The sequence below is a fragment of the Aquarana catesbeiana genome, linkage group LG10 (genome assembly GCF_042186555.1).
Source record: "Aquarana catesbeiana isolate 2022-GZ linkage group LG10, ASM4218655v1, whole genome shotgun sequence".
NCBI lineage: Eukaryota > Metazoa > Chordata > Amphibia > Anura > Ranidae > Aquarana > Aquarana catesbeiana.
The window spans coordinates 198,377,462-198,404,435 of record NC_133333.1 but is presented as its reverse complement, the minus strand read 5'-3'; the positions used below and the strand labels follow the sequence as shown (position 1 = coordinate 198,404,435).

Sequence of the window (26,974 nt, the reverse complement as noted above, 5' to 3'; positions counted from 1 at the left end):
ATTGTTAAGCGCAAAAGCTACCATATTTTAAACTCTACTGTATATATTCTTGTCTAAGTGTTGCAACAAGTGTCACAGATATGTCTTAATGTTCAGAATTTCTATAGCAGATGCTGTAAACAGTGTGGGTTTCTGTTTAAACACATGGTGGCGGCTACTGTGTGTGTGTAAAGGGTTAACTGTGTAATTACCCAACCTCATTAATATTCAATCTCAGTTTGTTGGTGCTTAGATGTCATCTTTCAAGTTGAAGAATCTCTGCCCAAGGTGAGGTTGAGAGTACAAAACATCACATCCTGGTGGCAGCAATGGTACAGTGAGACTGACACCATCACAAGGAGCTCACTATATTCTCACAAAATCAACACTTTTTTTGTATTCGTAGCATTTTTAAAAAGAAAAAAAAATGAAGAGCATTTATTACAGAGACACTGAAACGTACTGAATGTGTTTTTATTTTATTTGTTCAGACATAAATGTTAACAGTAGAATTTCCTCCTGCCTGGTTTGTGTTTTAGACAAATTATGCAAATAAATACAGTTCCTAAAAGCTTTGACTTTACTTCCACAACATCACCTAGTCTGGAGAAATGGTGGTTCTCCAATAATCATATTATTCATGGCTTTTTCTTTCAAAGATTTTTTTTTAAAGTTAAAAAAAGAACAGCCTGAAATCTTCCAGGTCCCATTAAATTTAATGTGCCCATGTTCATTTTATCCTAATACTTAACTTTACTGTCACCTTAATGTCCATGACATATCATTTTTTATCTCACATAAAAAGATCCTTTTATAGTGCTCTATATCTTGCTATCTTCGCACACATCTGGTATAAATATACCGTATAAACCTCTTACAGGTTTTCTGAGTTTTCAGCCTCTTGGCAAGTTAATTCTTTTTCATGAGATACGCATCTACACTATTGATTTTCTGTTCTGCCTGCTCTTTCTACTTCCTAGGTGGTTGGCGAGTGGAGGTTTAGTCGGATCCACTGTGATATCTTTGTCACTCTTGATGTTATGATGTGTACAGCAAGTATCCTTAATCTGTGTGCCATCAGCATTGACAGGTAAGAGACATTGAAATTCAGTTTGAACAGGTGTAACGTTCATGGGAAAAGGAACATGTAGTGCTGACACTTGTCAAAGTTCTTACAGCATAATTCTCAAGTGTATTTCATAATTAAATGTGTGCCTTGTTTAAAACTACATTTTCTTCTGTAGAATCTAACTAATGCCTTTCAAATCCTTATACTTTTTCATCTAGAGTCTATTGTACCTTCAGTGTATTATATTCTGAAGCTGTTAAGGTACAAGCAGTACTTAATGTAATGCATGTTTGAAAAATTGTAGATGAAAAAAGATTAAGTTGAAGAGATGGATACAATGTTAACGGGTTAAAGCACCAGAAAGTAATATTTCAGTTTGGCTTAGATACTGGCAGAATAAATTAATCAGCAGGCACCTGGCAGCCCAGCCTCTGCATCTCCATGGTGTACCCACCTGTTGGGGGTATTATAAAGGAGTCTCTTGTTTCGTGATGGATTTTTACATTAAAGCTAAACTTAAGGTAAACAGTTAAACATACCATTGAAGGCACTATCCAGTCAACCTGCTGACTGGATAGTAAAAGAGCATTCACCACTAACTGATGAGTTCATCCTCTGCTCTCTTCTCCTATCAGCATGTTTCTTACAAGAACAATAAAAATTAAAGAAGAACTACAGTCCCTTTGAACAGACTCTGCTCCCTCCACCAGTGCTGCCATTTTCTGACTGGCGCATGCACAGATGCACCTAGGTGAACCAAGATGCACCTGGCAAATCCTGGAGTTCATCTGCACATGCGCTGAGTTGTTCATGCACAGAAAAAGAGGTCCCAAACCCCCTTGATCTCCCCATCCTCGCGCATGTGTGTATGAGAGCCTGCACATGCACAGATGTGCTGAAGGTTTCTGCTGGGTCCTGATACCAGAAAAGCATTTTAGCACATCTGAGCATATGTGTGCAATGCCAATTTTGCCTAGACAAGAAAGGAGGAAGTGCAGCACTAAAATTAAAAAAAAGCACTTATGTTCAATTATAGTAGAGGAAGGGAATTTTGTCTTTTGGGGTGAACATCTGCTTAAAGCACACTTGTTTGGCTCCTAATCCCTTCTCTCTCTATCCCAGTGAATGTTGCTTTATGGGTGGATTGTAAGATGCCAATATCATATCATATAATTCAAATCCAGGTACTTAACTAGTTGCCTTAAAAATAATGTATTTATTTATTCATTAATGAATGTCTAGCCGGAGTAACTTTTTTTGAGATCATTAAAGACTAGCTAACGATCTCAGAGTGGGGAGCTTAAAGTTGGGAGCTTCAAGTTGGGGCTTCCATGTGCATGTTCTGTAATACAATACAATTAGATTATTGGTGTTTTTTTAATAGTTCTTAGACATCAGCATCATGGAGAGAGCTTGGGAGCAGTGACCTTTTCTTTAATTTATCCAAAAGCTCATGTGATAAACAGCAATAAGTTGACACCTTGATAATCTGTTAAGATTATTATAACTAGAAATGAGGTTTAAATTCACCTCTATTATGGGTTCAAGGTGAATCTGACAGGTTTTATATCTGTGGTCCTGGAAAATGTATCTGCAGATTTTCTTAGGGGATTCTTTTTTATAAATCATCATACACTGCATAACATTTGAACTATGGCCAGCAGGCTTAGAAGGACCAATATGGGAGCTTTTAAATAAGTTAGCCCCAGCAATAAAAGGTGTGTGGGTGTGTGTGGGGGGAGGGGGGTTGGTTACAGAGGCATTTGAGTGTATTAGTAAAACATTTGCATACACATTTGCTCAGTGAAAGTACATGTACATTCATTCTATGCAAAGTAGGCAAATAAGCAAATGCTATTTTCTGTGCTGTTTAAATGCTTTCATTCATGTAAAATGGAAAATACCACATTTGGCCACTAGCTCTTGCTAGATTCCATAGAAATTTCCTATAACACTTAGAGCCATATATTGGCCAAATGCAGACATTCCTATGATATGAATGAAAAACATTTGAACAACATGGAAAATATCCTAATAACATTCATTTTTGCCCCATTTGTACAGAACAGATGTCTATGCAGTTTCACTGGGGGGAATTACTATGCAAACATTCTATAACTACACCTCACTGTGTCAGTGTATTGTAAGCTGCTTTAGGAAAAGAATAGGAAAAACTGACAAACTGATAGGGAGAGATTACAGTCAATTAGTAACCTGTACTCTATTTCTGATAGTTTTTTGGGCAATCAAACCATTTGTTGCCTTGTTTTGTTCTTATTGATGGCCTTTTTTGTTTTAAAAATGATATTGTAGTGAACTTGAGGTCAGCAGTCACTTTTAGCTGCTGTCCCTTCCATTTTTTTCCAACCCTTTTTTCTCTGCAAGACAACACTTTCTGAATTTTTGTTTCATGTGGGGGGTATTTTGAGGTTTTCATTTATTTGGGGATATACAGTATCTCACAAAAGTGAGTACACCCCTCACATTTTTGTAAATATGTTATTATATCTTTTCATGTGACAATGATAAAGAAATTACACTTTGCTACAATGAAAAGTAGTGAGTGTACAGCTTGTATAACAGTGTAAATTTTCTGGCCCCTCAAAATAACTCAACACGCAACAATTAATGTTTAAACCACTGGCAACAAAAGTGAGTACACCCCTAAGTAAAAATGTCCAAATTGGGCCCAAAGTGTCAATATTTTGTGCGGCCACCATTATTTTCCAGCGCTGCCTTAACCCTCTTGAGCATGGAGTTCACCAGAGCTTCACAGGTTGCCACTGGAGTCCTCTTCCACTACTTCATGACGACATCACGGAGCTGGTGGATGTTAGAGACCTTGTGCTCCTCCACCTTCTATTTGAGGATGCCCCACAGATGCTCAATAGGGTTTAGGTCTGGAGACACGCTTGGCCAGTCCATCACCTTTACCCTCAGCTTCTTTAGCAAGACAGTGGTCATCTTGGAGTTGTGTTTGGGGTCATTATCATGTTGGAATACTGCCTTGTGGCCCAGTCTCCAAAGGGAGGGGATCATGCTCTGCTTCAGTATGTCACAGTACATGTTAGCATTCATGGTTCCCTCAATGAACTGTAGCTCCCCAGTGTCAGCAGCATTCATGAAGCTCCAGACCATGACACTCCCACCACCATGCTTGACTGTAGGCAAGACACACTTGTCTTTGTACTCCTCACCCGGTTGCCGCCACACACGTTTGACACCATCTGAGCCAAATAAGTTTACCTTGGTCTCATCAGAACACAGGGCATGGTTCCAGTAATCCACGTCCTTAGTCTACTTGTCTTTAGAAAACTGTTTGCGGGCTTTCTTGTGCATCATCTTTAGAAGAGGCTTCCTTCTGGGATGATAGCCATGCAGACCAATTTGATGCAGTGTGCGGTGTATGGTCTGAGCACTGAGAGGCTGACCCCCCAGCCCTTCAACCTCTGCAGCAATGCTGGCAGCACTCATATGTCTATTATCGAAAGGCAACCCCTGGATCTAACGCTGAGCCCATGCACTCGACTTATTTGGTCAACCATGGCGAGGCCTGTTCTGAGTGCAATCTGTTCTGTTAAACCACTGTATGGTCTTGGTCACCATGCTGCAGCTCAGTTTCAGTATCTTGGCACTCTTCTTATATCTTAGGCAATCTTTATGTAGAGCAACATTTTCTTTTCAGACCCTCAGAAAGTTCTTTGCCATGATGTGCCTTGTTGAAATTCCAGTGACCAGTATGAGAGAGTGAGAGTGATAACACCAAATTTAACAAACCTGCTCCCCATTCACACCTGAGACCTTGTAACACTATTGAGTCACATGACACTAGGAGGGAAAATGGCTAATTTGGCCCAATTTGGACATTTTCACTTTTGTTGCCAGTGGTTTAGACATTAATGGCTGTGTGTTACTGTGTTAAATTATTTTGAGGGGGCAGAAAATTCACACTGTTATACAAGCTGTACACTCACTACTTTACATTGTAGCAAATGTCATTTCTTCGGTGTTGTCACATGAAAATATTTACAAAATTGCACCGCTGGGGATTTGGACAAACCTTTATGAACATGATTGGGTCCCTCTATTTGAACCCTGAGGCACAAGTTCGACTTCAGGGATACTATTCTGACCCCTTCCCAATCCGTACAGGAACACGGCAGGGATGTCCCCTATCTCCTCTGATCTTTGCTGTTGTCATGGAAACACTGGCCATTGCACTTAGGGATCACCCTGACATTCATGGGGTGCAGTGTGGCCTGCAAATTAACAAGTGCACCCTCTTTGTGGACGACATCCTACACTTCGTCATTGACCCATTCATTTGCAACATTTGCAAGCTATTAGATAACTTTAGTGCATTGACGGGACTCAAAGTAAACTATTCAAAATCCATGGCGTTGAATATTAATTTATCGGAACACCTTGTCACACCCTTAAAAGAGAAGTTCCAATTTATATGGAACGATTCAAGTATTCCCTATTTGGGGATCAATCTGGCAGCCTCGGTTGATCGTTTATATGTGGTTAACTACCCTCCTATGAATCGTAAACTTGAAGCAGACCTCTCACACTGGGATAAATTAGGTCTATCCTGGTTAGGCAAAGTAAATTCAGTAAAAATGACTATTTTGCCACGCATACTTTATCTCTTCAGGTCACCCCCTATCCCGATTCGTAAAGTCCAACTTCGGAAGTTCCAATCCAAAATTCTTCATTTCATATAGGGGGCTAAAGGATATAGAATTACCAAGGGGACCCTATATCGAACAAGACAGAGGGGCGGGATAGGTCTTCCAAATCTTTTATGGTACCACCAAGCTGCTCAACTGTCCCAACTTTCGACTATTTACTCCAAGTCAGCTCACCCAGATTGGGTCCACGTGGAAAAGCAAGCAATCCCTAACTACACAATGGACTATCTACTTTGGTGCTCCCCTAAAACAAGGCCCGCAGTTATGGTACCTACATTATCCCATTCTCTAATCACATGTGACTCCCTCAAAAACAACCCTCACTTAATCTCCACTTGGAAGCCTCTCTCTCACCTCTTTCGCAACCCTCTCTTCCCCCCAGGCATGGATATAAGGGCATTCACATGGTGGCTCGATAAGGGGCTCTATAGGATTGGACACTTTGTTAACCCATCAGGCCCCCTTACATTTGCACACTGTGTGAGCAAATTGGACATGCCAACCACTGAAAGATTCCGCCTCCACCAAATCTCCCACTTTATCCATAAATTATGGACCACTAAACCTGACCCACTTACCATCACGGATTATAAGCGCTGGTGTGGACAAGCTATGAAGCAGAGGGGGGGATATCAGTGATTTACCGGCCACTTGCCATAGTAGACTCAAAGACCCCCTTCATGCTGGAATGGGAGAAAGACCTGGGTCAATCCTGGAGCTTAGCTGACTGGCACAAGGCTTCTTTCTCAGCATCCCAAGGGTTATTGAACATATCTCTAATTGAAGTGAACCTGAAAGTCATAATGTAACAAAAGTTGTAATAAAAGTTTGAAAATAATCTTTCTTCATAAATTTAAGTCTTAGGCTCTATTCACACTAATGTGTTTTTGATGAATTTTGCAGAAATGCAGGGAAATTTTTTTAACATGGGTTCCTATGGAACATGTTGACATCAATGCATTTTTGTGCCTCTCCTTTTTTGGAAAGGGTCGGGGACTTTTTTCCCGCAAAATGCAGCATTTTGCATGTAATATACTTCAATGGACCCCCATCTAAAACACAAGTATCGCGTTTTTACCGCAATTTTGAAGTGATTTTGCAGCAATTTGCATTTTTTTCATTTTATTTTTTACACTGTATATAGCTGGTTGCTAAGGAGGGGGCCGGGAAGCCGGCCTCTGCGTCCCTAACAACCAATGAGTCATCAGCTGTCAGCGGGCTTCCCTGCTGAATGTAAAAAAAAATTGCCAGCTAAAAAAGAAATTGGGAAAAAAAAAACAGCGTGGGGCCCCCTCAAGGTCCATACCAGGCCCTTGGGTTAAGTATGGATTCGGAGGGGACCCCCACTCCAAAATTTAGAAAAAAATGGCGTGGGGGTCCCCTCAAAATCCATACCAGACCCTTATCTGAGCATGCAGCATGGCAGGCCAGGAAAGGGAGGGAATGAGCGAACACCCCCCCTGAACCATACCAGGCCGCATGCCCTCAACATGGGGGATGGGTGCTCCAAAGCACCTTGGCTCCATGTTGATGGGAACAAGGGCCTCTTCCCCACAACCCTTGCCCGGTGGTTGTCGGGATCTGCAGGAGGGGGCTTATCAGAATCTGGATGCCCCCTTTAACAAGGGGGCCCCCAGATCTCGGCCTCCCCCCATGTGAATGAGTGTGGGGTACATTGTACCCCTACCCATTGACCAAAAAAAGTAGTGTAGTGTTAAAAAATACAGTAGACAGTTTTTGACAAGTCGTTTATTAAAAATATCATCTTCTTCCCCGCTTCTTCTTCTGGTCTTCTCCTTCTCCCGCTGCTACTTCTTCCGCTGTTCTTCTTTCTTCTGTCTTCTTTATCCAGTGTTCTTCTTCCTCTGCCGCCACTCCCATCGACGACCCTCCTCCGATGCTGCATCCTGCTGATCTGTCTGTACCAATTTCCAGCATTTCTTAGATAACGATGGGGGCATGGCCATTGAATTACGTCATCTGATGTCACCGCCCGGGGCATGATGGATCCGTGATGTCACAAGGGGCGCAGGGCCTCCGGATGACATAATCCAGTGGCCACGCCCCATCTTTATCTAAGAAAGGCTTGATATCGGTGCAGACACATCAGCGGGACACAGAATCAGAGGAGGGTCGTCGGCGGGAGTGGCGACAGAGGAAGAAGTACACCGGACAAAGAAGAGCAGAAGAAGAAGCAGTGGGAGAAGACCAGAGAAGGAAGATGCAGGAGAAGATGGAGGAAGACCGGAGGAAGAAGCGGGAAAGAAGATATTTTTAATAAAAGACGTGTCAAAAACTGTCTACTGTATTTTTTAACACTACGCTGCTTTTTTTGGTGAATGGGTAGGGGTACAAAAAAAACCCCGAAAACACAAATCGCGGCAAAATCGTGGTAAAATCACAGTAAACATGCATGTCCAAAAACACAGCAAGCACCGCAAAAAGCATGCAGCAACATGCATAGATGTGAATCGAGCCTTAGGCCTGATTCATACCTATGCATTTTTTAGTGCGTTTTCAATTTTGCAGAAACACACTATAGTCCATTTTAACATTTTAAAATGGTTTAACATGGTTTCCTATGGGTCATGTTCACATGTGCGATTAGTTTCGTACGAATCGAAAATTCATACGAATTTCTGGAAATTCGTAAATTCGTATGAACCCGAAATACGAATTTTTATGCATACGAATTCTGTACGAAATTTGAAATTTCGTTTACGGATTGCGGATCCAAATTCATAATGAACATTCGTAATTGTTACGAAAAGTTAACGAACCTAAAAGTTAAAAACCCAGGAAGTCAGCACAGCACAGGGATGGTGGGAGCCCCTCATAATGATAAATTCATCATAACGAAAATTCGTAATTGTTAGGAAAAGTTAACGAACCTAAAAGTTAAAAACCCAGGAAGTCAGCACAGCACAGGGATGGTGGGAGCCCCTCATAATGATAAATTCATCATAACGAAAATTCGTAATTGTTACGAAAAGTAAACAAACCTAAAAGTTAAAACCCCAGGAAGTCATCTCAGCACAGGGATGGTGGGAACCCCTCATAATGGGCACAGCGAGTGTACACTCAGACCCGGAAACTCAGCACAGGGATGGTGGGAACCCCTCATAATGGACACAGCAGGTGTACAGACCTGGGAACTTAGCACAGGGATGGTGGGAACCCTATGGGAATTTCTATGCTTACGAATTTTATACGAAATACGAAATTTTATTAACGAATTTCGGAAATTCGGATCCAAATTAACAGAAATGTGACTGGTGTTTTGTTCAGCAATCAGAGGAACTCAGCACAGCACAGGGATGGTGGGAACCCCTCATAATGGGCACAGCGGGTGTACACTCAGGCCCAGGAACGCAGAACAATGATGGTGGGAACCCCTCATAATGGACACAGCAGGTGTACAGACCTGGGAACTCAGCACAGGGATGGTGGGAACCCTATGGGAATTTCTATGCTTACAAATTTTATACGAAATTTCGTTAATGAATTTCGTAATTTCGGATCCAAATTCCGTTACAACAGAAATGTGACTGGTGTTTTGTTCACCAATCAGAGGAAGTCAGCACAGCACAGGGATGGTGGGAAACCCTCATAATGATAAATTCATCATAACGAACATTCGTTATTTTTACGAAAAGTTAAGGAACCTAAAGGTTAAAAATCCAGGAAGTCAGCACAGCACAAGGATGGTGGGAGCCCCTCATAATAATAAATTCATCATAACGGACTTTCGTTACTTTGCAAAAAGTTTATGAATCTAACGAAAATTCGTATTTCGTACGAATCCAAATTGAATTTCGGACACGAATTACAAAATACGAGTTAATTTTCAGACGAAACTGAACGGAAAGAAACGAAACAAATTTATTGACAGTGCACATGTCTAGTTCATATCTCTTCATTTTATGGAAAGGGCCTGGGACTTTTTTCTGTTTTTGAGTCCAGAAAAAATGGATCAAAAACGTGTATTGAAAAACGCAAAATGCACCTGGAATATGCAAACTGCAACCTGCATAGGTGTGAACCAGGCCTAAATGTATTCAGCTACATTTCTTTGGTGAAAATAACCCAAATCAGTGTATATTATTTAGTCTGTAGGAAAGTTTCATAGTCCACAAACTATGGTATATTTATATATATATATATATATATATATATATTAAAACCCCATGAAGTCAGTTCAGCACAGCGTATATGAAAATGTCACAATTATTTGGAAAATAAATAAATAAATAAATAAATGTCACTAGTGCAACACAGAAAACTAGAAAAAAACCAAAAAACTAGTGTGGCAGTGATCAGGGACACTGACTAGTGACAGTATGTAAAAAGAAAAATGAAAAAAAAAATAAGTTTTTACATTTTTTTTATTATTTTTTATTCATTTTGGGTTTTTTGGGGGTTTTTTTATGATTTTTTTCTAACACACTGTGACCAGAGCAATATAGAAGCTAAGACGCTAATTACATGGTACCGATGGGCTGTGTTTACCAAAGTAACACTATACTACTCTGGGGAAGTGATCAGGATTTTATTTTTATAATTTTTTATTCTTTTTTTTATTCTTTTATTGTGATTAGTTATGATTGGTCGAAGCTAATTACATGGTACAGATGGGCTGTGTTTGGCCTGTTTGCACCATGTGTTTACTGTGACCAATCACAGCTAGCAAAACAATTGTATACAATGGATGGCTTGAAAGGAAGCCATCCATTGTTTACAATGGTCATATGATCTGCTGTAATTGGTCACAGCGATCACATGATACTGGCAGCGGCCCGGTGCAATGATCAATCATCGGCTGTGTCCGGTGGAAACAGCCAGTGACAGATCATGCCACTGCGCAGCCCCGCATATGATGTCCTCCCATCTCAGACCTTAATAACTATGATAGAAAAACACTTTCATAGTTTGGAAAAATCAACACACTGAAAATAGATGTAGTTCTGAGATTCCTATATCACTTCCAAACTGTTTCAGTGTATGTACCTGCTCCCTTGTTTTAAAAATTGCAGAAGGTCTTTACAGTTAGGGGTTTGAAACCTCCCAGGTTGACCCAAGACTAGAGGGGGTGTGAATGCTCCGGATGTCATCCTCTACAATCTAGCCTCTGTCCTTACCAGGATCCTAGACTTGCAGGGGAAACTATGGGTTCACATGAAACAGTCCTTGTCCACAATTGAATTGCAGGCCCTACTGTGGAACGTCCCTCCCAAGCGAAAGGGATACCCTTCTAGCCCTTACCAAGCAGACATTGGGCTTATGGGATACATTCTGTTTATGAGCTAAACATTTCTGCCTACATAGGCCCTATGACGTCCCTGTTCAATAATAACCCTTTCCATCCATCAGCAAACTCTGGGTCCTTGGACCAAGCTAACTCATCGTCGCCTGGCCACAATCCTTTTTAGCCGGCAGTCCATTCTCTAACCTCACTGCCTATTTTTCCAATATTTATGAGATGAAGCATTAGTTATTACATCAACAATTGATTTCCTTCCTCCATTCTATCACTGACAGGCAAAAATACACCCTATTTGAGAACTTGTTTCTTAGGGGTGATTTACCCCTGGGGCATACTGTCTCCCAAATTTGTTCAATTCTGTCTTCCCTATATCATCCAAATATGGTAATTTGGGGGAGGGAATTAAAGGTAATTATAATTATTGATAAAGATAACTTTGAAAAATCATTCATTTTGTTGCACAAACTCTCTCTAGTCAGCACCGTGCAAGAGAAAAACTTTAAAACCTTAACTCAGTGGTACAGGTGCCCAAAACCACACCAGTAGTAAAATTGCGCTTGCTCCAAATGGTAAGCCGCTAACACCGCAAAAAGAATAATTGCCAAACAAATCAATAGAAACCAAAATGTGTAGCGCTAAATGGAAAACACACCTTCAAACTAATGAGGTGAAGAGCTAATGCTCTACATACAGTTTCGTGCAGTATCGTAACCCTTGTCTAGGAATCTAAATTTTAAAATTTTGGCTTGTTCAAGAAATACTTCTGTATCCGTGCAATTCCGACGGAGTCTCAAAAACTGACTCCGCGGGACCGCATTCAGCCATGAGACATGATGACAACTGTCTACAGGAATGAACCCGTTACGGTCCGTGGGTTTAAAATATGTGCTGAATCTGAATTGTTTATTTATTATCTCTATCTGTAAGTCCAAAAAATGGATTTTCGTTTCACTGGCTTCATAAGATAAAGATATACCTCTGTCGTTTGCGTTCAAACTCTCGAAGAACTCCTCAAGTGTCTCCCTAGTTCCACTCCATAGGAGGAGGATGTCGTCTATGTACCTAGTCCATAGAACCAGGGAACTGGTTTCATGAGCATAGACGACATCCTCCTCCCACTTGGCCATGAATAGGTTCGCGAGGCTAGGTGCGAATTTCGCCCCCATAGCTACTCCGCGTTGTTGGTGATAGAAGTTGTGATTAAACCAAAAGTAATTATGTTTGGCTGCAAACTCAAGTAACTCCACAAGATAGTCGCATTGAAATGATGCCAGAGAGTGTTCCTGGGCTAAGAAATATTTAACAGCTTCAATGCCCTTATTGTGTGGTATGCACGTGTACAATGATGCCACATCGGCAGTAGCCATAATATAGCCATCCTGTACAGTGACGCTTTCGAGGAGTCTAATTGTGGAACTGGTGCATTATTCAACATATACATGTGGGACTCTTTATGAACCAGCTGTACATCAACTCTTTAAGACTGTTATGGTTATACGCTGGTGAAGGTACTTTACACATCACTCACAAGTGGTGACTAGTAGAGTTTCTATGTTCACGGACTTTTATATTCAATCTTTTTCAGTGATGGACATTTATCTGTGTTCTTCTTTTTTGGTTAAACTGTATGTAGAGCATTAGCTCTTCACCTCATTAGTTTGAAGGTGTGTTTTCCATTTAGCGCTACACATTTTGGTTTCTATTGGTACAGGTGCCCAGACACTACATCATTACTATCCCTCCCTGCTGGGGATGTGGGAGCCCAAAAGCTACTTTGCTTTATTTTGAGGTCGATTGCCCCCGATTAAGAGGTTCTGAGCTTCTGTTCTACAACTATACTGTAAGGTAATAAGGACATTTGTCCTTAATATCCCACAATAACTTTACTATCTATAATATCCGGATCAATTAAAGCTGCTAAACGTAACATCCTTCGCCACTTCCTGATGGCTGCTAGAGCCACAATTCCCCGACACTGGAGATCCACACATGTACCTACCCTAACCGAATGAGTACTGGAAATGGACTCACTTATGGATCTGAAACACTTATTGGTGGCAGTTGGATGAGTATACTATGACTTGGGCCACCAGTATCATATTCCAAAACTAACAGGAGTTGTGATAGGGTGATAGGGGATAGGGTGGAGCACATGTCCCCTTTTTCCTTTCCCCCCATCTTTCCATATCCTCTCCTATTTTGCTGCTCAGGTGCTTTTTTTTTTCTTTGTTCCCTTGTATTACCCACTTTTTCTTTTTACCATATGAGACTTGAATTTTTACACTAGGTGTCTGGGCTTCCTGTTCCTTTACTACACTTTATATTTCCAATTTGACAGATGTGCAAGACCTAAATGTGCCAATAGTCTAACTCTCACAACGAGCAGTACCTGTCCAAATATATTCTTTCTTGTCCAGCATGCCATTCTGACTACTGTAACTATTTTATGGATCTGCATATTTTCTTGTGCGTGTTCAGCTGCAAGTATTTTGAATATTCCCAAGTGCTATAAACATGTGACCATATACTTGTTTTGTAATAGAATACTATTCTCCACAAATTTTGTTTCATGTTTTTTTTTTCTCTATGTTTATTGACACCTATAAAACTAATAAAATAAGACTTAACTAAAATTGATTAAAAACAAATAAATGGTGCACAGTTTTAAGACTTTGCATGTTTGGATGATAACTGATGGGGTATTAGTTATATTTTATCAAAATATTGGTTATATTGTGTTTGTATATACTAAATTACATTTTATTATATTTTTTTTCTTGAAAATATGAATTTGATAAACAGTTGCACAAAGATTGAGCAACATAAAAAATGCAACTACTATCTTATTAATCTACAAGACCTCTGCTTTCAGAAAGTATATAATGGTCTGGGGGTTTTATTAACTTTATGGACAAAAATGCAGGTTTTTACATGTGTACAAAAAATAATTAAAAAAAAAAGATCTAGTGCTGAAGTGTTTAAAATACATCTCTCAATACAACTCCAACTCCAACTCCATACAAACATTTTTAAACAGAAATTGGTTCTTTATTGAAAAAAAAATACTAATACGGTTCACATATTCCAGCCATTTCACTAAATCTTTTTTCTCCAGCATCTAAATTACAGGTAAGACATACTGCCTTGCATATTTTTCATTCATATTAAAATCAAAGCCCATGCTGTATGCTTCCATTCAGTTTGGCAAAAATCCATTTGAGGCTTATGCCGGATGTACAAAACAACACAGGTATTAAATCACAGCACAAATTAAAGCTGCATGTATAAATTGTGCTGATGCTGCCAACTCTATGAGCAGATACATGAACAATTGCTAAAATCTTTAAAGAAAAAAAATGTGAACATTTTGATTATGCTCCCTCACATTGTTTAACAATCACAGACAAGGAAAATTGCTCATTTAATTTATTACAAATAGTGCTTTATATAGCATTGTATTTTCATTGCTAGCAGTATTGCAAGTACAATAAAACATATTATTGTGCGAAATCAGTTAAAACTAACAGAATTAAAACAACCCCATTAACCATTCATTCTATAATAATCTAAGGCTAGCTTTACTAGCCTTAGATTTCTGCAATTGTTCCATTGCATATCTGGTATGTGTAGTTTTCATCCTTTAGTCTTAGTCTTAGCATTCCTGCTCAGTTTGAATCCACAGATATCAGTGCAAAGTCACTGCTGGATGATGTGACCAGAGGTGGTGGGCCAGGAAGCAAGGTAAGCTTCCTATCCGCTATACTCTGCATGTGGTGAGCTTATTTTTCAGCATTTGTCACATCCAATATCAATGAATTGTGTTATTTTTTTTTCATAACAGCACGCATTACATAATTTAATACTGGATTATTTTTTTTTGTATTCAGAGAAAAGCAGCACTTGGTCCTCAATTTAGCATAGTTTCAATGACAAAACATTTCATTCATACAGGTATAAAAGAAAAAACATATTGTTCAAGATTGCTCATTGGCTCTACTGGCTTTGCTGTAACTCTTATGCCCCGTACACGCGGTCGGATTTTCCAACGGAAAATGTGTGATAGGACCTTGTTGTCAGAAATTCTGACCATGTGTAGACTCCATCACACATTTTCCATCGGATTTTCTGACACACAAAGTTTGAGAGCAGGATTTAAAATTTTCCGACAACAAAATCCGTTGTCGGAAATTCCGATCGTGTGTACACAAATCCAATGGAAAAAGTGCCACGCATGCTCAGAATAAATAAAGAGATGAAAGCTATTGGTCATTGCCCCGTTTATAGTCCCGACGTACGTGTTTTACGTCACCGCGTTCAGAACGATAGGATTTTCCAACAACTTTGTGTGACCGTGTGTATGCAAGACAAGTTTGAGCCAACATCCTACGGAAAAAATCCTAGGATTTTGTTGTCAGAATGTCCGAACAAAGTCCGACCTTGTGTACGGGGCATAACTCAACCTACTAATGTCCAATAATTTATGCTGAAAGGCCCTTTTGCCCCACTCACTTTAGTCATTTCTATCCTGATGGTGATGCCATATTGGAATGTCTCCTGCTATCCTCTTTCTAGAATAGAAGTTTATTCCTCTACTTAGGAATGCATGTAATCCAGAGTGTATACATACCATGTCTTTAGTAGGGATGAGATGAATACCCCCCCGGTTCGTTTCGCACCAGAACCTGTGAACGGACAGAAAGTTTGCGCAAACTTTAGAACCCCATTAATGTCTATGAGACTCGAACGTTCAAAATCAAAAGTGCTAATTTTAAAGGCTAATATGCAAGTTATTGTCCTAAAAAGGGTTTGGAGACCCGGGTCCTGCCCGAGGGAACATGTATCAATGCAAAAAAAAGTTCTAAAAATGGCTGTTTTTTCGGGAGCAGTGATTTTAATGATGCTTAAAGTGAAAAATTCCTTTAAATATCATACCTAGGGGTGTCTATAGTATGCCTGTGAAGTGGCACCTGTTTCCCGTGTTTAGAACTGTCCACAAAATGACATTTCTAAAAGAAAAAAAGTAATTTAAAACTGCATGCGGCTTTAATGTAATGTCTGGTCCCGGCAATATGGATGAAAATCATTGAGAAAAATGGCATGGGTACCCCTCCCCCCAGCCCATTACCAGCCCCTTTGGGTCTTGTATGGATATTAAGGGGAACCCCACACCCAAAGTAAAAAAGGAAAGGCGTGGGGCCCCCAGGCCCTATATACTCTGAACAGCAGTATACCGGCGGAGCAAATAAGACAGGGACTGTAGGTTCTGGCATTATATGACCTTCAGAAATGCACACAGACTTTCCTGGCCTGCCTCAGGACATCCTGTAAGCCCGGGTACGTGCCCAAGAACCGCTGCACCACCAAGTTAAGGACGTGAGCCAAACAGGGCACATGGGTCAGTTGTCCCTGTCGGAGGGCAGAGAGGAGGTTGGTGCCATTGTTGCAAACCACCATTCCTGGCTTAAACTGGCATTGCGTCAACCAGCTCTGAGCCTGCCCCTGCAGAGCTGACAGAATCTCTGCCCCAGTGTGGCTCCTGTCCCCCAAGCACACCAACTCAAGCACCACATGGCATCTTTTTGCCTGCATACTTGCGTAACCCCTTAAACGCCTACGGGGCACCGCTGGTTCCGAGGACAAAGCACAGGAAGAGGCCATGGAGGAAGAAGAAGAAGAGGGGGTGGAGGAGAGAGGTGTGGCAGAATCACCAGTAGTAGCATTTTGGAGGCGTGGTGGCGGAACAACCTCCAACACTACTGCACCTTGTCCTGCATCCTTCCCAGCTGCCAGCAGAGTCACCCAATGCGCCATGAAAGATAGGTAACATCCCAGTCCATGCCTGCTGGAACATGAGTCAGTGGTAATATGCACCTTACTGCTGACTGCCCTGTCCAGTGAGGCCAAGACATTGCCTTCCACATGTTGGTAGAGAGCTGGAATCGCCTTCCATGAGAAAAAGTGGCATTTGGGAACCTGCCACTGAGGAACCACACATTCCACAAACTCACGGAAGGGGGCAGAGTCTACCAACTGAAAAGGCAGCAGTTGAAGTGCTAGCATTTTAGCCAAGCTAGCATTCAACCGCTGGGCATGTGGATGGCTGGGAGTGAACTTCTTTCAGCGGTGCAGCAGCTGGGGCAGGGAAATTTGCCTGGTACAATCTGACTTCAGTGTACCAATAGCAGATCTCCTGCAAGTACTTGGCTGTGACACACCTAATTCTACACCTTCATTCCTCTCAGTGCAGGTTTCAGAGAAGACTGAAGGTATAGTTGGGTTGGAGATCCCAGCTGATGAGGAGCAAAGAGAGGTCCGCTTTGTTCTTTGGTGTGGGTCTTTTAGGTATGCTTGCCAATGAACTGCATGGCAGGTCAACATATGTCTAAAAAAAAAAGAACTTTTGGAATAACGCACAAAGACAGCAGCGCCCTGCACATGCGGAACTCTGCGGTGTGATGCAGTCAGTGTGCTGCCCTTAAGCTGGCCCCTGGAGGGCATCCTGCCTCATTGGAGATGTGCCTCCTCCTCCTCCTCCACTCTCCTATCAGGCAACCATGTGGAGTCAGTGACTTTCTCATCATCCTCTCCCTCCTCATCACTGGAGCAAACCTGGCAGTATGCTGCAGCTGGGGGAACATGACTGCCAGACTGCTGTCCTTCTTGGGCACCCCCTCTATCTAGGCTCACATTACTGCCTTCCTCTAGCTGGGTACCATCATCGGAGCCTTCAAAACACTGGGCATCCTCCTGGAGCATGTACCCAACACTGTGGTCAAACAGTTTGGGGGACTCCTCAGGAGGACATGGTGGGGCTACGGAAGGAGTGACTGATGACATTGAGCCGAGGGAAGAGGCAGCATTGGCAGCTGCTTTGCCAGACAAAGTACCCTGAGCCTGGGTGAGAGAGGATGAGGAGGATGAGGACAGCTTGGTCTTCCACTCCACCAAGTCTTCGGCATGTCAACATGGCCAGCTGCCAAAAAAAGGACAAGCGTGTCCCATGGCCATGTGCTGATGAGGATGCACTGTGCCCACGACCAGCACTGTTGCCTCTAGACACAGAGCCTGCTTGCCCTCTTTTATTGACTTGTGACTGTCTGCCTCTCTTTGTTGGCCTTCCAGACATACTAATGGCCTGCAGTGAGATGTAGCTGCACAACGCTGGGATGTATATATATATATATATACTGATTATACTGCAGCTAGCAGAATCAACTGCCTCCCTGTAGTATTATTAGTATAAGAACACCAGCAATTGTCTTCAGGTAGCTTTAGGTGCACACTGTGCAAAGGACACAGTACACTAACTGTAAATACTGCAGCTGCCTGTCTGTGGTATTAATAGGATCAGAAGAACACCATCAATTGTCTTCAGGTAGCTTTATGTGCACACTGTGCAGAGGACAAAGTACACTAACTATAAATACTGCAGCTGCCTGCCTGTGGTATTAATAGGATCAGAAGAACACCAGCAATTGTCTTCAGTAGGGATGAGCTTCGAGTTTGAGTCAAACCCATGTTGGACTCTAACATCGCCTGTTCGATTGTTGAATTGCGAACAGTATGGGCCGTTCGCGCAAAATTCGAGTGGCGCGTCATGGCCCATATATCACTGCGGCATCGCAGTTCATTGCTGGCTGATGATTGGCCAGGCATGCACTATGACCAGCATGCTTGGCCAATCACAGCGCCGTCTGTACAGAGAGCCGTAGTTGGCCAAAGTCATGGCCAAAGCCAGGGTGGCTTTGGTCAATTATGGCTCAGGGGGTTTAATACACGTCCCACACTATATAAGGCCGCCTGCGTGGCGGCCTTGTGTAGTTTGTTGCGGCGGCAGAGAGAGATAGACAGAGAGACAGTGTCATTTGATTTAAGTTAGAGTAGACAGGCGAGTCAGTTAGCTGCACTGACAGTGTATTGTGTATATAAATGCATCCTAGGTGTTGTACAGATAGATATATATATATATATATATATATATATATATATATATATATATATATACGCACACTGTATTCAGTTTCGATAGATCCGTTCCTGTTATTCTCTTCCTTATATACTGACAGGCAGGCAGGTGTTTTTACAGTATTTACAGTTAGTGTACTGTGTCCTTTGCACAGTGTGCACCTAAAGCTATCTGAAGAAAATTGCTGGTGTTCTTCTGATCCTATTAATACCACAGGCAGGCAACTGCAGTATTTAGTTAGTGTACTGTTTCCTCTGCACAGTGTGCACCTAAAGGTACCTGAAGACAATTGCTGGTGTTCTGATCCTATTAATACCACAGGCAGGCAGCTGCAGTATTTACAGTTAGTGTACTGTGTCCTCTGCACAGTGTGCACCTAAAGCTACCTGAAGACAATTGCTGGTGTTCTTCTAATCCTATTAGTACCACAGGCAGGCAGGTGCAGTATTTACAGTTAGTGTAGTGTGTCCTCTGTACAGTGTGCACCTAAAGCTACCTGAAGACAGTTGCTGGTGTTCTGATCCTATTAATACCACAGGCAGGCAGCTGCAGTATTTAGTTAGTGTACTGTGTCCTCTGCACAGTGTGCACCTAAAGGTACCTGAAGACAATTGCTGGTGTTCTGATCCTATTAATACCACAGGCAGGCAGCTGCAGTATTTACAGTTAGTGTACTGTGTCCTCTGCACAGTGTGCACCTAAAGCTACCTGAAGACAATTACTGGTGTCCTTCTGATCCTATTAATACCACAGGCAGGCAGCTGCAGTATTTACATTTAGTGTACTGTGTCCTCTGCACAGTGTGCACCTAAAGCTACCTGAAGACAATTGCTTGTGTTCTTCTGATCTTATTAATACCACAAGCAGGCAGCTGCAGTATTTACAGTTAGTGCACTGTGTCCTCTGCACAGTGTGCACCTAAAGCTACCTGAAGACAATTGCTGGTGTTCTTCTGATCCTATTAGTACCACAGGCAGGCAGGTGCAGTATTTACAGTTAGTGTAGTGTGTCCTCTGTACAGTGTGCACCTAAAGCTACCTGAAGACAGTTGCTGGTGTTCTGATCCTATTAATACCACAGGCAGGCAGCTGCAGTATTTAGTTAGTGTACTGTGTCCTCTGAACAGTGTGCATCTAAAGGTACCTGAAGACAATTGCTGGTGTTCTGATCCTATTAATACCACAGGCAGGCAGCTGCAGTATTTACACTTAGTGTACTGTGTCCTCTGCACAGTGTGCACCTAAAGCTACCTGAAGACAATTACTGGTGTCCTTCTGATCCTATTAATACCACAGGAAGGCAGCTGCAGTATTTACATTTAGTGTACTGTGTCCTCTGCACAGTGTGCACCTAAAGCTACCTGAAGACAATTGCTGGTGTTCTGATCCTATTAATACCACAGGCAGACAGCTGCAGTATTTACAGTTAGTGTACTGTGTCCTCTGCACAGTGTGCACCTAAAGCTACCCGAAGACAATTGCTGGTGTTCTTCTGATTCTATGAATACCACAGGCAGGCAGCTGCAGTATTTACAGTTAGTGTACTGTGTCCTCTGCACAGTGTACAACTAAAGATACCAGAAAACAATTGCTGGTGTTCTGATCCTATTAATACCACAGGCAGGAAGCTGCAGTATTTACAGTTATTGTACTGTTTCCTCTGCACAGTGTGCACCTAAAGCTACCTGAAGACAATTGCTGGTGTTCTGATCCTATTAATACCACAGGCAGGCAGCTGCAGTATTTACAGTTAGTGTACTGTGTCCTCTGCACAGTGTGCACCTAAAGCTACCTGAAGACAATTGCTGGTGTTCTTCTGATCCTATTAGTACCACAGGCAGGCAGCTGCAGTATTTACAGTTAGTGTACTGTGTCCTCTGCACAGTGTGCACCTAAAGCTACCTGAAGACAATTGCTGTTGTTCTTCTGATCCTATTCTATCTAATCCTATTGATTCTGCTAGCTGCAGTATAATCAGTATATATAAATATATTAGTATTATATATTAGTATGTCTGGAAGGCCAACAAGGAGAGGCAGACAGTCACAAGTCAATAAAAGACCGCAAGCAGGCTCTGTGTCTTGAGGCAACAGTGCTGGTCATGGACACAGTGCATCCTCATCAGCACGTGGCCGTGGGGCACGCTTGTCCTTTTTTTTGGCAGCTGGCCGTGTTGAGCTGCAACATGCCGAAGACTTGGTGGAGTGGATGACCAAGCTGTCCTCATCCTCCTCATCCTCTCTCACCCAGGCTCAGGGTACTTTGTCTTGCAAAGCAGGTGCCAACGCAGCCTCTTCCCTCGGCTCAATGGCATCAGTCACTCCTTCCCTAGCCCCACCATGTCCTCCTGTGGAGTCCCCCGAACTGTTTGACCACAGTGTTGGGTACATGCTCCAGGAGGATGCCCAGCGTTTTGAAGGCTCCGATGATGGTACCCAGCTAGAGGAAGGCAGTAATGTGAGCCCAGAGAGAGGGGGTGCCCAGGAAGGACAGCAATCTGGCAGTCATGTTCCCCCAGCTGCAGCATACTGCCAGGTTTGCTCCAGTTATGAGGAGGGAGGGGATGATGAGGAAGTCACTGACTCCACGTGGGTGCCGGATAGGAGAGAGGAGGAGGAGGCACATCTCCAACAAGGGAGGATGCCCTCCAGGGGCCAGCTTAGGGCAGCACACCGACTGCATCACACCGCAGAGCCCCGCAAGTGCAGGGCGCTGATGTCTCTGCACATTATTCCAAAAGTTCTTTGGTGTGGGCATTTTTTGAGACGAGTGCATCAGATCGCACCACTGCTATTTGCAACATATGTCTCAAGTTTATCTCATGTGGCCAAAACATCACCCGCTTGGACACCACATGTATGACCAGGCATATGTCGACCTGCCATGCAGTTCGTTGGCAAGCGTACCTAAAAGATCCACACCATAGAACAAAGTGGACCTCTCTTTGCTCCTCATCAGCTGGGATCTCCAACCCCACTATACCTTCAGTCCTCTCTGAAACCTGCACTGAGAGGAATGAAGGTGTAGATTTAGGTGTGTCACAGCCAAGTACTTGCGGGCAATCTGCTATTGGTAAACCAATGTCAGATTGTACCATGTAAATTTCCCTGCCCTAGCTGCTGCACCGCCGAAAGAAGTTCACTCCCAGCCATCCACATGCCCAGCGGTTGAATGCTAGCTTGGCTAAATTGCTAGCACTTCAACTGCTGCCTTTTCAGTTGGTAGACTCTGCCCCCTTCCGTGAGTTTGTGGAATGTGCGTTTCCTCAGTGGCAGGTTCCCAAATGCCACTTTTTCTCATGGAAGGCGATTCCGGCTCTCTACCGGCATGTGGAAGGCAATGTCTTGGCCTCGCTGGACAGGGCGGTCAGTGGTAAGGTGCATATTACCGCTGACTCATGATCCAGCAGGCATGGACAGGGACGTTACCTATCTTTCACTGCACACTTGGTGACTCTTCTGGCAGCTGGGAAGGATGTAGGACAGGGTGCAGTAGTGTTGGAGGTTGTTCTGCCACCAAGCCTCCAAAATTCTACTAGTGGTGATTCTGCCACACCTCTCTCCTCCACCCCCTCCTCTTCTTCTTCCTCCATGGCCTCTTCCTGTGCTGATTTGTCCTTGGAACCAGCGATGCTCCGTAGGCGTTCAAGGGGCTACGCAAGCATGCATGCAAAAAGATGCCATGTGGTGCTTGAGCTGGTGTGCTTGGGGGACAGGAGCCACACTGGGGCAGAGATTCTGTCAGCTCTGCAGGGGCAGGTTCAGAGGTGGTTGACGCCACGCCAGCTTAAGCCATGAATAGTGCTTTGTGACAATGGCACCAACCTCCTCTCCGACCTTCGACAGCGACAACTGACCCATGTGCCCCTTTTGGCTCACGTCCTTAACTTGGTGGTGCAGCAGTTCCTGGGCAGGTACCTGGGCTTACAGGATGTCCTGAAGCAGGCCAGGAAAGTCTGTGTGCATTTCCTCAGGTCATATAATGCCAGTGCTCGGCTGGCTGACCTCCAAAAGGAATTTAACCTGCCCAAGAACCGCCTAATCTGTGACATGCCCACCAGGTGGAACTCAACGTTGGCCATGCTGCAGCGGCTGTTCAACAGGTGCATGTAATTACAATTCTTGATATAATATTTCACAGCAGGGCCCGTTCCAGCGCCCACCAAGAGGAACTGTGAGGACTTACAGTGTTGTGGCACCAGCACCACCACCACCACCAAAGGCCCAATTTTTCTACCACTGTTCAACAATGGCATGTAATTACAATTCTTGATCTAAGGCCCCAATTTCTGCAGAGTATATAGGGCAGGCCCCTACTTTCAAACATCCAACTTACAAATGACTCCTACTTGCAAACGGAAGGAGACAACAGGAAGTGAGATGAAATAATATGGGAAAAACGTGTCTCCTCTCCACTGATGCTTCATCACCAATCCTTGTTTGACTAAAAACCCCAAATTCTCAAAAAATTTGACATTGGGACAGAAAGTGAGGTGAAATCTTCTGAAGAGGTGCACAGACAACAAAACAAATATTTATAGACAAAGCAAAAAAAGAAAAGGCAAAATGCCAAAAGGAAATCTCAACTGCTCCAATATACCAATGCCTGTAGTCCCTCCAGGAAATGTAATGGCCGTACCTTGGTCTGAACCTTTCAATGGGGATTATTTAAAACAGACAGTCACACCGTAAAGTTCGGTATCTCGGATTGTGAATAAAAATCAGAGACACCAGAACTTAGTTGTCCTCTGAGTTATATGTAATCAGACATGCAGACCAGTTTGATAAGTATATCTGTGTGGCCATTCATTAATCCTCCTCATGCATGCTCTGAGGAAGCTATTGAATTAGCGAAACATGTAAGCAGCACTAACTGGTATCTCTGAGGAGGATTTATGGATGGCCACACAGATATACTTATCAAACTGCTCTGCATGTCTCTTCGTTTCCTACTGACCGTGATCTAGCTTGAGAGCCTGATGACAGCAGCTTCAACAGCAGACACTTTATATGTAATAACAGCGATGACAATCTCTACAAAAACAGCTGATGAACACAAGCATTGTGAAAGCGGCAAGCTGGACAGAGATTAGTAAGCGGGACCCCGCACCTCAGCTCCAGTGACAGCTACCTATAGACCGGTGAGGTCTCTTTTCAATACCACCCTCTGTATACTGGATCCTCTGATATCTGATAAAATGGGCTGCTTGATGAACCACTCCAGCTGATGGTAAAGTCAGATTTATTTCTTAATCTTGCTTAAATGCTGTATAACATCTGCTGTGCCATCCTTATTTCTGGTTATCCTTGAACAGACTTCTGTTATATGGTGAAACTGAAGCTGCAAATGTCATAAACTAGCTTCAGGGAAGCAATAAGGAATTATCTCACTACACTCCCACTTCACATTATCTATAAGATTGCCATTATCTGTCACTATACCATCCCTGATCGGGACTGCTTATTAACACTATCTACATCTACCTCTTCATGGATTAACCCCTTTGATCACCTGAGGTGCATATCCACAATCTATACAGATTTTTTTGAGCGATCAAGATCTCCTAGTGTGTGTGTATGTGAGAATGAGTGCTGCATGAGCTTTATTTAGAAATAGGTGGCCACCTATACCTCCTCCAGACATTAGGTCTTTTTAATGGTAATTGGGAAATAAGGTTGTTTAGTGACATCTATATTTAAAATGTAGTATTTTCAATTTTTTGGATAGTTTTTAATAAAAATTTATACCTTCATCACTGACTTGTCCTCATGGAAGAGTGTCTTTGTGGTTTTCACGAATTGTTTTATAAACAAAACAAATGTTACAGGGGTGATAACCCTTCCCTATGTTTTCCAAAAAGCTTAAAAATAGATTTTTTGGCTGGAGCTACACTTTAAAAATGTACCAGTTCAAAATTAGAAACAGATTCTACTTAACAACAAACCTACAGTCCCTGTCTTGTTTGCTCTGCCTGTATACTGCTGTTCAGAGTGTATAGGGCCTGGGGGCCCCACGCCTTTCCTTTTTTTAATTTGGGTACGGGGTTCCCCTTAATATCCATACAAGACCCAAAGGGCCTGATAATGGACTGGGGGGGGTACCCATGCCGTTTGTCTCACTGATTTTCATCTATATTGCTGGGACCCGACATTACATTAAAGCCGCAGGCAGTTTTAAATGACTTTTATTCCTTTACAAATGTCATTTTGTACAGGGACTGTTCTAAGCACAGGAAACACGCGCCACTTTACAGGCATACTATAGACACCCCCCAGGTACAATATTTAAAGGAATATTTCACATTTTTTTTCACTTTATGCATCATTAAAATCACTGCTCCCGGGGGCGTGGTTTGACCTGGCATGAAGATGGCGCTTAACTCTGAGGCACCTGCTACCAGCCTAACTGAGGTAAAAACACCCCAAATCAAGCCGGTGTGAGGGGGACTGCTTCAAGGAACTCTTCCACCTCCCATTCCCGCTCCCCCCGGGAACAACCAGGATCTCAGGGACACAATATGCCCGAAATGTTCCACTCGGGACGGGGGAATGCAGCATCTGCCCGCCATAGGCAATCAGAGACCCTAGCTCCCTCACTGTCAGGGACGCCCTCATCTTCTCCTCAGGCAATCTCCTCAGATAGGGAGGGCATAGAAGATGCCCCATTGCCACACTTGAACATCAATGATCTAAGAACCTTGCCACTGATATAAAGGATACCCTCTCAGCGGCTATCTCGGAACTCCGACTGGATATACAAGCTCACTGACAGGGTACAAGCGGTGGAAAAGACAACTGAGCGCCATGACACCCAGCTCCGTAAAACTACTCATCATGTTGATACTCACACCCTTCAGATGAGGGACATGCAAAGGCACCTGGAAGATCTCCACAATAGGGGCAGACGCCACAACCTACGGGTCAGAGAAATTCCAGAAACGATCGAGGGGAATCACATAATACCATCAGTCACTAGCCTAACAAGCTCCTAAACAGACCACCACAGACCCCCATTGAGATGGAGAGGATCCACCGAGTGCTGAGACCCAGAGGGAGAGACACTGATCCCCCTAGGGACATGGTATGCTGCATAGTTGATTTTAAATTAAAGGAGGAAATTCTCAGGTAAGCCAGAGACAAGCCACAGATCGTACATGAAGGGAAGCCGATTCAAATCTATCAAGATCTCTCTGGGATAACACTACAGAACTGCCGAGACCTGAGACCCTTGTTAGACGCTCTCCGCACTCAGGGAATTCCATACAAATGGAAATTCCCTTTCTGCCTCTCGGCCACCTCACATGGATGCACCGCACTTCTAAAGGTGCCGGAAGACCTTACACAGTTCTGCGATACTCTAAACATCCCTCGGGTGGAGGTACCGAACTGGTATACCGGCTTCCGCCATTCGGCGGTCAGCAGAGAACAGTCAATGCAGGAACCAATGGAGGCACAAGCATCAAGGCACCAGAGGAGACGCTCTCCCTCGGTTCCAGGCAACCATCATGCCTCCCGAGGCACATACCAGGGCCCTAACCCCTTCAGCTCTCCCAGTTCAAGGAGAGCCAGGAGGGACCGCTAACATCCTTCTTGATTTATCAGTGTGATGGCATTAGAGTTTAGCCCTGTCTAGCTTGTTTTAATTTTAATAGGTTATGTTTAATTGTTTTTACTTGGACCTTACTGGCAACAGGACACCCTTAGAACTTTATTAGGGGCTTAGGTGCTCCTCCCAAATACATACCACCGCTTCATTCAGACCTTCCCATGCACTGTGACCGCCCTGACAGTGCTCCCATTTACCACCCGCAATGTTTGCTCACCGAATAGTTTACACTACGATCCCCATAACCCCCAGCGGCTGAAGTCCTGCCCACCATGGATGATTGCACCAACGCTCTCCTCAGCTTACCTCAAGCTCCACACTCTGCAGGAAATCCCACGATAGTCGGGAGTACTTTCGTGCGCTCTTCACAAGACACACAGGAGATCTTCTGCTGCCACC

General features: G+C 43.2%; 1 protein-coding gene across 3 annotated transcripts in view; it reads left to right on the top strand.

Annotated features, from left to right (window-relative positions):
• Positions 1–26,974, top strand: part of DRD2 (dopamine receptor D2) — a 794,711-nt gene that overhangs the window by 528,873 nt on the left and 238,864 nt on the right. For all 3 annotated transcript variants that reach the window (XM_073603096.1, XM_073603094.1, XM_073603095.1), the window contains exon 3: positions 960–1,069. In XM_073603096.1, coding sequence (XP_073459197.1) covers positions 960–1,069 — 110 coding nt within the window. The remainder of the gene's footprint in view (positions 1–959; positions 1,070–26,974) is intronic.